At 51.6% G+C, this 13,199-nt stretch overlaps 2 protein-coding genes across 8 annotated transcripts in view; one reads left to right on the top strand and one right to left on the bottom strand.

Annotated features, from left to right (window-relative positions):
* dalrd3 (DALR anticodon binding domain containing 3) overlaps positions 1–13,199 on the top strand; it is a 93,233-nt gene that overhangs the window by 55,541 nt on the left and 24,493 nt on the right. The gene's annotated exons all lie outside the window — the stretch shown is intronic.
* wdr6 (WD repeat domain 6) overlaps positions 1–13,199 on the bottom strand; it is a 35,768-nt gene that overhangs the window by 13,374 nt on the left and 9,195 nt on the right. Inside the window, exons 5-7 of one of the 7 annotated variants that reach the window (XM_038812240.1) lie at positions 5,790–5,908; positions 3,706–4,366; positions 1,229–1,701 (exon numbers count right to left, since the gene is read on the bottom strand). In XM_038812240.1, coding sequence (XP_038668168.1) covers positions 3,804–4,366; positions 5,790–5,908 — 682 coding nt within the window. In that variant the 3' untranslated portion in view covers positions 1,229–1,701; positions 3,706–3,803. Of the gene's footprint in view, positions 1–1,228; positions 4,367–5,789; positions 5,909–13,199 lie in introns of those variants that run through there. The other 6 variants (XM_038812242.1, XM_038812241.1, XM_038812239.1 and 3 more) reach the window with 6 other exon arrangements.

Here is a 13,199-nt window from a genome sequence, read left to right on the forward strand (position 1 = left end):
TCGGTGCAAGGGTTCTTCAGGCAGTGGCAACCGTTTTTAGACTTCCTGGCAGAGAGTTAGGTGATGGTCAACAACAGCAGCCTATCCACATATTGTGTCAGGAAACCCCCCTGCACACACTGTACAAAAACTGCCCCATCCAAACTGTTCGACCTACAGAGGTTCCAATCAATATTGCACTGCCATCCCCTCTAGATAAAACAAGAAAAAGAAAACAGGTAACTGTTATTCACTCTACTCCTTAGGTTAGAGGAGGTGGAAGGGTGGGGGAACACTACAAGTGTAGTGTCTAGGGTTTAGGAACAGCCCAACTTAAACACAGGATGTCCCAAAGTACTTTACAGCCAATGCTGTGCTATTGAAGTGTGATCACTGGTATAATGTAGGAAATGTGGCAGCCAATTAGTGCACAGCAAGCTCCCGCAAACAGAAACGTGACAATGATCAGATAATTTGTTTCTTGTGACCCTGACTGACGGACAAATATTAGCCAGAACCTTAGGGATATCTATAATCGAAAAGCAGAATACTGGAGATGCTGGAAATTCTGAAAGAGTAACACCAAATGCTGGGCATACTGACCAGATTATGGCAGCATCTATGGATGAAAGAGGGTTAATGTTTCAGGACTATGATTTTTCATCAGGGAAAATTCTCCTGCTCTTCTTTAAAATAGCATCATTAGATCTTTTAGGTCGTCAGCTTGGTAATCATTTAAAGATGGTATCTCTGCCAGTGCGGCATTCTGTTAGTACAGTACTGGCGTGTTAGCCCAGATTATTGTGCTCAAGAGCCTGGAGTGGTACTTGAACCCACAATCTTCTGACCCAGAGATGAGGGTGCTGCCAATTGGGCCAAGGGTAACATGTTATTCTTATTGGACATTCTGTAAGCTTGGATTGCAAGCCTCCGGGGGGGGGGGGAAACCAAGGGGGGTGATTTGACCATGGAGGATTTTACAGCCAAACACAGTCTTTTACAGCTAAACCCTACCACCACTCCTCCAAACACACCCACTCATACTCTGTGCCAATTGAACAGTGACGAGAGGCCAGGATGCTGGTGTGGTTTCCCACCCTCTTTGTCCACAGCCACAGGGGTTAACTGCCATCCAAGCTGGGACCTGATCTGCTATCAGCGCCAACTGTGCGAGTTGGCAGCTCGCGACTAAGCCACACATTGCCATTACCAGTTGAACCATCAGCTTTACTATCTACAAGCTCGTTACCTCAGAAAGGAGAGTAAAGTCTTGGTCGAGCGAACGGCAGTTTGTGCAACTTTCTGAAGTAGGCAGACACCCGATGACCATCTCCACGACTTTCAGTCGTCTATTCATTTCCACGTTGGGAAATGAACTGGAGGCAGCATTCCCGCTTGGTCCCAAAGTGAAACCTGGCTCGGTGTAAAGGGCCTGAAGTGATGCGCAGAATGAATCTCCTTTCTTCATTCCGCTTTCCAATAGTGGATCGAACCGACACCCGTTTTCTGTCCCCATTATCGCTCCCGGTTGACAGTGTGTCCACCTTCAGCCTGCTCGCAATCCGTGTCTCTCTGAAGCTTATTTGCAACGCACGGTCTTAGTACAATTAACTCTTTGCCAGCGCTGAGTGCATCTGTCAACATGTGACAGGCCATTGTAAGCCAGTGAGGTATGAACAGAACAGCTTACACTCAGTCCCTTTCCAACAGGAGGTACACTAGCTGCAGAACAGATGTAAAATGGGGACATTAAACATTTATGACATTCCACACAGGGAGTAACCCCACCCTGCCTAACTGGTAAAATATTAATCATTAACCACTGGCTTCATCTCACTTGGATAGAATTTACACATTGTGAGTCTGTCAATCATCTTTTTGAACAACTTTGTGAAGACAGAATACTGAAAGATTTGGTAATTTAATATAAAAATCCTCCCCTCATTCAATTTTCAACAGTTGCCATTAATTACTACTAACTAATGATTAGTTAGTATCAATAATTTATGACAGTTCTTCCCTGTCAACTAGCCGAGATCCTTGTTTATTGGTCACGCTTTTGGGTCAATGGTTAACATTGAAACTGACCATGTAAACATTTTAAAGTGGCATTTACCCATGTAAACAACCGACTGTCACACTCTGAACCAACCACTTAAATTACTTCGTGATTGCCACCTTTCCTCGGTGACTGAAATTTCAAATGTCCCAATGAGGTCTTAAGGAAAATAAACGCTTTCTAAAAAAATCTTTGAACCGTTTCTTTCGTTGTCAAGCTGAAGGCCGCAGCCTCTCCAAATTAAAGCCTGGCTTGGATTTGATATTGTTGCCAAGAGCCATAACTCTGTTGGCTGAAGTCTGAGTAGGTGTCTTGGTCTCTGAGGCTCAGTTAGGCCAGTATTTCCCAGACAAAGGGCAATGCTGGTTAAAGTTGTCATCCATGCCAGAGTGGTACATACTTCCAATCAACCCTCTTCTCCTCGTAGCAATGGTGGGAAAGGAACAGATTGTGTTGAATGAGACTCCCTGGACAAGTGTGACGAGTTTCACTCTGGATTAGGTCACCCATCCCCATTTAAGATAAATAAAATCCCCGGATAGATTACGGCGCGGCTAGAATTTATTCAGATGCCTCAGGTAATGGCATTTGACACAGCAGCAAAGATCAAGAGGTTTAATGTCGTCAGAAGCATCCTAGAATTAAACTACCCGCAGCCTTTGTGCTATCCCACGTGTGACACACTTCAACACATTCCCCACTGTGGCAAACACAGAAATGGTCCAACTGATTGTTGATCACTCCTTTGCTGAATGTAATGTTGGTGTCTGGGTCGCATAGGCATCAGTCGCCCCCTGGTGCTTTGCAACGTGGCCAGTCTTCATGCACAGCCGACTATTCCGACATAGAAGGCATCACAAGCACGCCCAAATCTGGATGCACACATGTGCATTTTCTGCAGGAGGGTGAGTGGGAACTGGCCCTCAGACCATGGAGACTGGCTGGATCGGTGCCCTGCGTGAGTTCTCGCATTGAGCACAGGTCACTGGATTGGACCGCGGACCGTACTGATTTGTCAGACGGTGCATTTATCCACTCAGTTTGCAACACGGCGCCTGTTTTACATTTAACACACACTGTACATGACTGTTGGCTGTTGAAAATCAGGCCCATCCTCTCGACAATCTCAACGGACACGGATGTTGTCCATGATGGAGGTGCAAGGGCGAGATTGAATGGATGATATCAGAACGGAGAGGTGATGCTCATCAGAAGAGATTATACGGGCTGAGGATCTTTTCTGTAGATAACTGAAGGGGGATCTTAATGAGGTCTTTAACTTAATGAAAGGCTTTGGGCAGGTCGATGTGGGCAAGATGTTTCCATTTGTGTGGGAGACCAGAACTAGGGTTATAAATATGAAACAGTCAGAATCCAATTGGGAATTCAGGAGCAACCTCTTTACCCCTAACATTATGACAATATGGAAGATTGAGGTGAACAGCAAGATGCTAGATAAACATGAGGGAGGAGGATATGGTGACAGGGTTCGAAGAAGTAGCGTAGGTGGAGGCTCTTGCGGAGCATTAATCTCACCTCGAACTAGCTGGGCTGTTAGTGTGTGTAAAATGCTCGGTAATGATGGATGAACTAGCGTTGTGTTTTATAACCGAGTTATTAAGAGCAGATTAAGTTGCTTGTAAATTCTTAAATCTTTAATTTCTTACTGTTTAGACGAGAGGCCATCGACGTAAAATGTTGACTCTGATTCTGCCCCACCCCACAGGTGCTGCCTGGTCTGCTGTGTCTCCACAATTTTCTGTTTTTATTTCTGATTTCGGCCATCTGCAGTATTTGGCTTTTGTAGTACGAGGTGGTTTTGTTGCTGACTCTTCAGGACCTGCAGCCCATCACCACACACGGCGAAGAGATGAGTCTCTGGACTGACTCCCTCCCAGCTCTCTAGCTCAGCGATATCTGCCACCTGGCAGCAGGTGCTGTGCAGGAAATGCAGTCCCTGGTCGTTCAGCTGCCAGTGCGTAAGTCGCTGGTCGATGGAAACCGACACCAGCAGCCTCGAGCTCACGATTCTCACTCCAGTTATGTGTGCGGCGTGCGCGCTGTCGACGCGAGGCCCCTCTGCCACCTGCAGTGAAACCCCAGCAGAGCCCTCTGCACCGTGCGCGCTGGCGCATTGTCCGCCCGAGCTCCCGACTCCCGTCGTGCCATCATCGTCTCCCGCTGACTCTACGGAAACCACCCAGACACGGATGGCATTGTCGTCCCCTCCGCTGGCTAAGAGGTAGCGCCCCTCCTCCAGCGCCCTTATGTGAAGGCCACTCACACCACACTGATGAGCCTTTAACACCAGACAGGGTGATTCCAGCCCTGCGGGAAACACAAAGGAGATTTTGTATAAGCACACTGCTCCACCCAAAAAACTGCCTTGACTTGCAAACTTGGACATTTACCTGTGACCCTCCCTTCAATCATACACAGTAGACACTGGCTCAAATCCACCCTCTGTCCTCTCCTGAAAGACCCAGGGAGTAGGGATGTAACTTGGATGCAAATCCGGTGATGCACTCTGCCCATTGTAGGTGCCGCCTGAGACTCAACAACTTTGCCTGAATCGCCGCAGCCTAAAACAGGTGTCGCATTCAACTGCTCCATCCCACCCATTCCGAAATTCACTCCACACACCCTTGCCGGATACTTCGACAAGAATGAAAGACGTGGGCAGCACAGTGGTGCAGTGGTTAGCACTGCTACCTCACGGCGCCGAGGTCCCAGGTTCGATCCTGGCTCTGGGTCACTGTCCGTGTGTGGAGTTTGCACATTCTCCCCGTGTTTGCGTGGGTTTCACCCCCACAACCCAAACATGTGCAGGGTAGATGAATTGGCCATGTTAAATTCCCCCTTAATTTGAAAAAAAATGAATTGGATACTCTAAATTTAAAAAAAAAAAGAATGAAAGACGTGCTTTACAGTGACGTCTTTTTGAAGTGAAATTGTTGTTGTCGGGGAACAGGGGGAGCTTGGAGCGGACGCTCACAGATCTCTGAAGGTTGTAGGGCTGGTAAATATGCTGGTTAAGGCAAGGGGGCTATTTTCCTTCAATGGCCGAGGCCTGCTGTATTAGAGCAGGAAGGTTATGCTAGAACTATAAAAAACACAATTGGACTGCGTCTCAGTTAAGTGAGATTGCGAGTCAGTGAGTCTGCCTGCAATACTGTTACTCCACAAGATAATTTCCAGGTTTTAGTTGATTTAAAGCCCCCCCCCCCCCCCCCCCCCCCCACCCACTCTTACGCTTACCAGCATCTCTCCCACCCTTGTGGTCACCAGCAACCCCTCCTCTTGGTCCCACAGCCAATGTCCATTATTTTATTTCATAAAGAGTTGGTCTTTGTCACCCTGCAGATAATCTGTTTTAATGATGTTGATGGGGTAATCCCCCCCCCCCCCCCCCCCCCCCCCCCCTCCCCTCCACCAAAAGCAGCTCCACGAGGCTGGGACAGGGTTATGAAGAGATGGGCAGAGGGAGGGAGTGAATGTGCTTGTAAATGCCAAACTTTGTTTCAATTTTCATTAAAGTTGGGAGCAAAGGTGAGGTTTCCTTAGCCAATGAGGTGAGGTTTTACTCAGTTGTGTGAGGTACACACTCCAGGATGGGGGTAGCACTGGAGGGGGTGGCGTGACTCACAGCCAATGGGGTGTGGTCTTCCTCAGCTCTGTGATACATTCCCCGGGACCGTAGTGTCACTGAGCCATTGGGTGTATTATTTCCACTGAGTTCGATGCTACCTACCCCAGGGATGATGGACGCCCTCCTGGAGAATATTTGCCAGCGTGACTCTCTCAATGGTCCGTGAGACATCCCAAAATGCTATCCTTCCATCTGTGGCTGCGCTGCATAGGAAAGCTCTGCTGCAGGGAGTGAGAGATGTTTTGTGACAAGTTTAAAACACGAAACGTTTCCATCCTTTGAATTTCTTTTACTGCTCATTAAATGATTGCTTCAGTTTGCTTAAAAAATATGCAACTCCCATAAGATCAGTCAGGCTTTGGGCCTCCGTTAGGGTATAACAGACAGAGTGAACAAGAGCGGCGGGGACAAGGACAGAGAGACATGCATTTCTGTCGCCCTTTTCGCAACCAACCTTAACGTGCTTTACAGCCAATGACCCATAGATTTATCATAGAATTTACAGTGCAGAAGGAGGCCATTCGGCCCATCGAGTCTGCACCGGCTCTTGGAAAGAGCACCCTATCCAAGGTCCACACCTCCACCCTATCCCCATAACCCAGTAACCCCACCCAACACTAAGGGCAATTTTTGGACACTAAGGGCAATTTAGCATGGCCAATCCACCTAACCCAATCGTGATGAAAGGTCATCGACCTGAAACGTTAACTCTGCTTCTCTCGGGACTTCCGGTTGCGGCTATGACTAGCTAAGCCGCACATTTGGAAGCTCCTGCAACAAAGGTGTTTTTGGGCCAATTGGAGGGCCCCAACGGCGCTGAAAAAACGAATCCCGGTGGGGGAAGGTCCCCTGAGGAGAACTAGACCGATTTTATGGTCGGTACCCGGAGTGGAGCGGCAAGAAAAACGGCAGCAGCTCCCCAAAAAAAGCGGGGGAAGAAAATCAAAATGGCGGCCGGCGGTGTATCGGAGGAGTGGAAGAAATGGGCGGAGGAGCAGCAGGCCGTTCTCCTCCGTTTTTTCACGGAGATGAAAGTGGAACTCTTAGAGTCCATGAACGCGACGGCCACCAGGTTGGTGGGAGCCCAGGCGATCCAAGAGGCGTCGATTAAAGATCTGCAGCAGGAGATGACCGCGAGGGAGGAGGAGGCCACAGTCATCGGGGCAAAGGTGGAGGTGCACGAGGCACTCCACATGAAGTGGCAGAGCCGCTTCGAGGAGCTGGACACTCGGATGAGGAGGAAAAATTTGAGGATCCTGGGCCTGGAAGAAGGCCTGGAGGGGTCGGATCTCCCGGGATATGTGGCGGAGATGTTGAGCTCCCTGATGGGGGAAGGGGCCGGTCCGGCGCCCCTGGAATTGGAAGAGGCATACCGGGTCATGGCCAGGAGGCCTAGGGCAAACGAGCCCCCGAGGGCGGTGCTGGTGCGGTTCCAGCGGCTAAGTGATCGAGAGAAAGTCCTGAGGTGGGCTAAAAGGGAGAAAAGCAGCAAGTGGCAGAACTCGACGGTAAGGGTGTACCAGGACTGGAGTGCGGAGGTGGCAAAGCGGCGGGCCCGGTACAACCGGACAAAGGCGGTGCTACACGCGAAAAAGATCAAATTTGGAATGCTGCAACCGGCGCGCTTGTGGGTCACCTACAAGGACCAACATCATTATTTCGAGTCCCCAGAGGAGGCCTGGACCTTTGTACAAGAGGAAAAGTTGGACACGAACTAAAACCTGGGAGCACCGGCGGTCGTAGCCGCCGGGGGACTCTTGATTGAGCAAGTGGCCTTTTTCTTTTTCAGGCCAGGTCGGAACTGGGTAACAGTTTCGTGGAGTGTTTGGGGTGTTTTTTCTCGAACGGTTGACTTTTCTGAATATTTTGAAGGTTTCGAGTTGTTGGGTGTTTCTGTATATTTGTACTGTTGAAATCTCTATTGTGGGTCGTTGGCTTCTTATGGGGTGTTTTTTCCCGTTTCCAATTTCCCTTAGTTATTTACCCCTCTTACCCTTTTTCTTTGGGTGCTTGGGGGGATTTTTTGTTCTTTTTTTCTTTTCGGGCTATGGTTATCTGCGGTTAGTTATACTGTTTGATGGAGGGTGATGGGTGGGCACACTGTTAGTTGATAGTTAGTTAATTATTTTGTTATTTAAGTATGTAGTTAAGTATTTATGTATTTAGTTGCCATTGGGTATTTGTATTTATATCGTTAAGTTGGGGAGACGGGACGGGGGGGAGCGGGTTGATTATGCGGGTCTTTCTCGGGGGTTTTAAGGGGATCTTTCACGGGCGCAGATGGGGTGAACCGGGAGGAGTCGGAAGGTGGCAGGAGCAGCCGGGTCAGCGGAGACCAGCTGACTCTCGGGAGTACGATGTGGGGTACATCGCGGCTAGGAGGGGTCCTAGCCAGGGGGGGGGGGGGAAAGGGGGGGGGGGGGGGGGGGGGGGGCTGGGGGGGGACACCGGGTTGCTGCTGGAAAGACCAGGGACGAGAAGGGGAGAGCCGGGGGGGGGGGGGGGGGGGGGGGGCCATCGCTATGGGAAGCGGGTCAGAAAAGAAGGGATGACCCGGGGCGAGCAAGGGACAAGACATGGCTAATCGACAGGGAGTAGGGACGGGTCGCTCTGCGACCCGATTGATCACGTGGAACGTAAGGGGGCTGAATGGGCCGGTCAAAAGATCAAGGGTCTTCTCACACCTGAAGGGACTGAAGGCTGATGTAGCAATGCTGCAGGAGACTCATTTGAGGGTAGCAGATCAGGTCCGCCTGAGAAGGGGGTGGGTGGGACAGGTGTTCCACTCAGGCTTGGATACCAAGAACCGGGGGGTGGCGATTTTGGTGGGAAAGAGGGTGTCGTTTGTGGCGGCAGAGGTGGTGGCAGACAAGGAGGGCAGGTACGTGATGGTGAGGGGTAGGCTGCAGGGAGAGAATGTGGTACTGGTAAATGTGTATGCCCCGAACTGGGACGACGCGGGTTTATGAGGCGCCTGCTGGGCCTCATCCCGGGACTGGAGGCAGGGGGCCTGATCATGGGAGGGGACTTTAATACGGTGTTAGACCCTGGGCTGGATAGATCGAGTTCCAGGACGAATAGGAGGCCGGCAGCGGCAGAGGTGTTAAGGGGGTTCATGGAGCAGATGGGAGGGGTAGACCCATGGAGATTTGGTAGGCCTAGGGCGAGGGAGTATTCTTTTTTCTCCCACGTCCACAGAGTGTACTCTAGGATCGATTTTTTCGTATTGACCAGGGGGCTGATACCGAGAGTGCAGGACACGGAGTACTCGGCCATTGCGATATCGGACCATGCACCACATTGGGTGGACGTGGACATGGGGGAGGCGCGGGACCAACGCCCGTTGTGGCGCCTGGATGTAGGGCTGTTGGCGGACGAAGAGGTGTGCAGAAGGGTGAGAACGGGCATTGAGAACTATCTGGGTACGAATGACACAGGTGAGGTGCAGGTGGGGACGGTCTGGGAGGCCTTGAAAGCAGTGATTAGAGGAGAGCTGATCTCCATAAGGGCACACAGAGAGAGGAAGGAGAGGCAGGAAAGGGAGAGGCTGGTGGGGGAGCTCCTAGAAGTAGATAGGAAATATGCGGCGGCGCCAGAGGAGGGGCTATTAAGGGAGCGGCGTAGCTTGCAGGCCAGGTTCGACCTACTGACCACTAGGAAGGCGGAAATGCAGTGGAGAAGGGCGCAGGGTGTGGCGTATGAGTACGGGGAAAAGGCGAGCAGGATGCTGGCACACCAGCTTCGTAAGCGAGATGCAGCCAGAGAGATTGGGGGAGTGAGAGAGAGGGGTGGGGACGTAGTGCAGAAGGGGCAAGAGGTGAATAGGGTCTTTAGGGACTTCTATAGGGAATTGTATAGGTCTGAACCGCCGAAGAGGAGAGGGGGAATGAAGAACTTTCTCGACAAATTGGGGTTCCCAAAGGTACAGGAGGAGCTGGTGGAAGGGTTGGGGGCGCCGATAGAGCTGCAGGAGCTAATTAAAGGGATAGGCCAGATGCAGGCGGGGAAGGCGCCGGGGCCGGATGGGTTCCCGGTGGAGTTTTACAGGAAATTTGTGGACTTGGTGGGTCCAGTGCTGGTGCGAGCCTTCAATGAGGCGCGCGAGGGGGGGGTACTGCCCCCAACAATGTCGCAGGCCCTGATCTCCTTGATTTTGAAGCGGGACAAGGACCCGGTCCAGTGCGGGTCCTACAGGCCCATCTCCCTCCTGAATGTTGACGCCAAGCTGTTAGCAAAGGTCCTGGCAACCAGGATAGAGGACTGTGTGCCAGGGGTAGTCCATGAAGACCAGACGGGGTTCGTGAAGGGACGCCAACTTAACACAAATGTCCGGAGATTGTTAAATGTGATTATGATGCCAGCAGTGGAAGGGGAGGCGGAGATAGTGGTAGCGCTGGACGCGGAGAAGGCATTTGACAGGGTGGAGTGGGAATACTTGTGGGAGACGTTGGAAAGGTTTGGGTTTGGGGAGGGATTTATCAAGTGGGTAAAACTGCTCTATTCAGCTCCGACGGCAAGTGTGGTAACAAACGGGAGGAGGTCAGAATATTTTGGGCTCCATCGAGGTACTAGGCAGGGATGTCCCCTATCTCCCTTACTCTTTGCATTAGCGATTGAGCCGTTGGCGATGGCGCTGAGGGGTTCAGGGGGGTGGAGAGGACTGACAAGGGGAGGGGAGGAACATCGGGTCTCGCTCTATGCGGATGATTTGTTGTTGTATGTGGCAGACCCGGAGGGGGGAATGCCGGAGGTAATGGGGATACTAGCGGAGTTCGGGGACTTTTCGGGATATAAATTAAATCTGGGGAAAAGTGAGGTCTTTGTAATACACCCGGGAGACCAAGGGGAGGGAATTGGGAGGCTCCCCTTCAAAAGAGCAGTTAAAAGTTTTAGGTATTTGGGGGTGCAGGTGGCAAAGAACTGGGGGACCCTCCACAAGTTGAACTTTCCAGACTGGTGGAACAGATGGAGGAGGAGTTTAAGAGGTGGGACATGGTGCCGCTGTCGCTGGCAGGGAGGGTGCAGTCAGTTAAAATGACGGTCCTCCCGAGGTTCTTGTTTTTGTTCCAGTGTCTGCCCATCTTCCTCCCCAGGGCCTTTTTCAAGAAGGTAACGAGTAGTATCATGGGGTATGTGTGGGCACATGGCACCCCGAGAGTTAGAAGGATCTTTTTGGAGCGGAGTAGGGATAGTGGAGGGCTGGCGTTACCCAACCTTTCAGGATATTACTGGGCGGCAAATACATCGATGGTACGAAAGTGGATGATGGAAGGGGAGGGGGCAGCCTGGAAGCGCATGGAGAGGGCGTCCTGCGGCAACATAAGCTTAGGGGCACTGGTAACGGCACCATGGCCGCTCCCTCCCACGAGGTATACCACGAGCCCGGTGGTGGCGGCCACCCTCAAGATCTGGGGGCAGTGGAGGCGGCACAGGGGGGAAGTGGGAGGTCTGATAGGGGCACCACTAAGAGGGAACCACAGATTTGCGCCGGGAAACACAGGAGGGGGATTCCAGAGCTGGCAGAGGGCGGGTATTAGACAACTGAGGGACCTGTTTATAGAGGGGAGGTTTGCGAGCCTGGGAGAGCTGGAGGAGAAATTTGGGCTCCCCCCGGGGAACACGTTCAGGTACCTCCAAGTGAAGGCATTTGCCAGACGACAGGTAGCGGGGTTCCCCGCGCTCCCCGACAGGGGGGTGAGTGATAGGGTGCTATCAGGGGTCTGGGTCGGGAAGGGGAAGATCTCGGACATCTATAAGATTATGCAGGAGGTGGAGGAGGTACCAGTAGAGGAGCTGAAAGATAAGTGGGAGTTAGAGCTGGGGGAACAGATAGAGGACGGGACATGGGCAGACGCCCTGGAGAGGGTCAACTCGTCGTCGTCATGTGCGAGACTAAGTCTCATTCAATTCAAGGTACTGCATAGAGCCCACATGACGGGGACAAGGATGAGTCGGTTTTTCGGGGTGAAGACAGGTGTATTAGATGTTCGGGAAGCCCTGCGAATCATGCACATATGTTTTGGGCATGTCCGGCACTGGAGGAGTTCTGGAAGGGGGTGGCAGGGACGGTGTCGAGAGTGGTGGGGTCCAGGGTCAAGCCAGGATGGGGACTTGCGATCTTCGGGGTTGGGGTGGAACCGGGGGTACAGGAGGCGAGGGAGGCTGGAATATTAGCCTTTGCGTCCTTGGTGGCTCGGAGGAGGATCCTGATTCAGTGGAGGGACGAAAGGCCTCCAAGTGTTAACACCTGGTTAAACGACATGGCAAACTTCATCCAATTGGAAAGGATCAAATTCGCCCTGAGAGGGTCGGTGCAGGGGTTTTCCAGGCGATGGCAACCCTTCCTAGACCTCTTGGATCAGAGATAGAGACTGAGGCCGTGACAGCAGCAACCCGGGAGGGGAGGGGAGGGGAGGGGAGGGCGGGAGGGAGGGGGGAGGAGGGGGGGGGGGGGAGGGGGGACAAAGACGAAGGAAGTACGGTAGCGGTGGTGGCACGGGCAAGGCCTGCCCGAGGACGCTGCTAGAAATGATAAGTTGGTCTGACTGTCGGTTCGCCGGCGGGGGGGGGGGGGGGGGGGGGGGGGGGGGGGGGGGGGGGGGGGACGCGCGGGGGGGGGGGGGGAGACTTTTTTTTTTCTTTTTCTTGTTAAGTAGGGGGGTTTGACTTTGTTTTGGTATAATTTAAATGTGAATGTAGGGGGGGGTTAAAATATTTGTATTTTGAAAAATTCAATAAAAATTATTTAAAAAAAAAAAAACTCTGCTTCTCTCCACAGGCGCTGCCTGACCGTCGGCTGAGAGGTTCCAGCAATTTTCCGGTTTTTAATTCCAGGTTTCCAGTATTTTGCTTTTATTTTACAGCCGATGAAGGTCACCACGCTACCAGAGGGCAGGGCGTGATGCGGGGCTCCCGCAGAGAGGGAGAGCTCATTACCCCCCCTAAGTGTAAGTCTGCCTCCGTCTGAAATAAAAGCCAATATCGGAAATGGTGATCATGAAACCAATGGATTGTTGTAAAAATCCATCCAGTTCACTGAGGCAAGGAAATTTGATGTGCCTATAAGTGACTCCAGATCCCGCAGCAGTGTGGTTGACTCTGAAACGGTCTAGTAAGTTGTAGGAACATAGGAGCAGGAGTAGGCCATTCAGCCCCTCTAGCCTGCTCTGCCATTCAGCTACATCATGGTTGATCATGTACCTCCACAGCACTTTCCCGTGCTATTCTCAGATCCCCTGATGTCATTAGTATTTGGAACTCTATCGATCTCGGTCTTGAAACTTAAAAAAAAAAATTTAGAGTACCCAATTACTTTTTTTTACCAATTAGGCCAATCCACCTAACCTGCACATCTTTGGGTTATAGAACAGTACAGCACAGAACAGGCCCTTCGGCCCTCGATGTTGTGCCGAGCAATGATCACCCTACTCAAACCCACGTATCCACCCTATACCCGTAACCCAACAACCCCCCCCCCCCTTAACCTTACTTTTAAGGACACTACGGGCAATT

Source organism: Scyliorhinus canicula, chromosome 11, assembly GCF_902713615.1.
Source record: "Scyliorhinus canicula chromosome 11, sScyCan1.1, whole genome shotgun sequence".
NCBI classification, from domain to species: domain Eukaryota; kingdom Metazoa; phylum Chordata; class Chondrichthyes; order Carcharhiniformes; family Scyliorhinidae; genus Scyliorhinus; species Scyliorhinus canicula.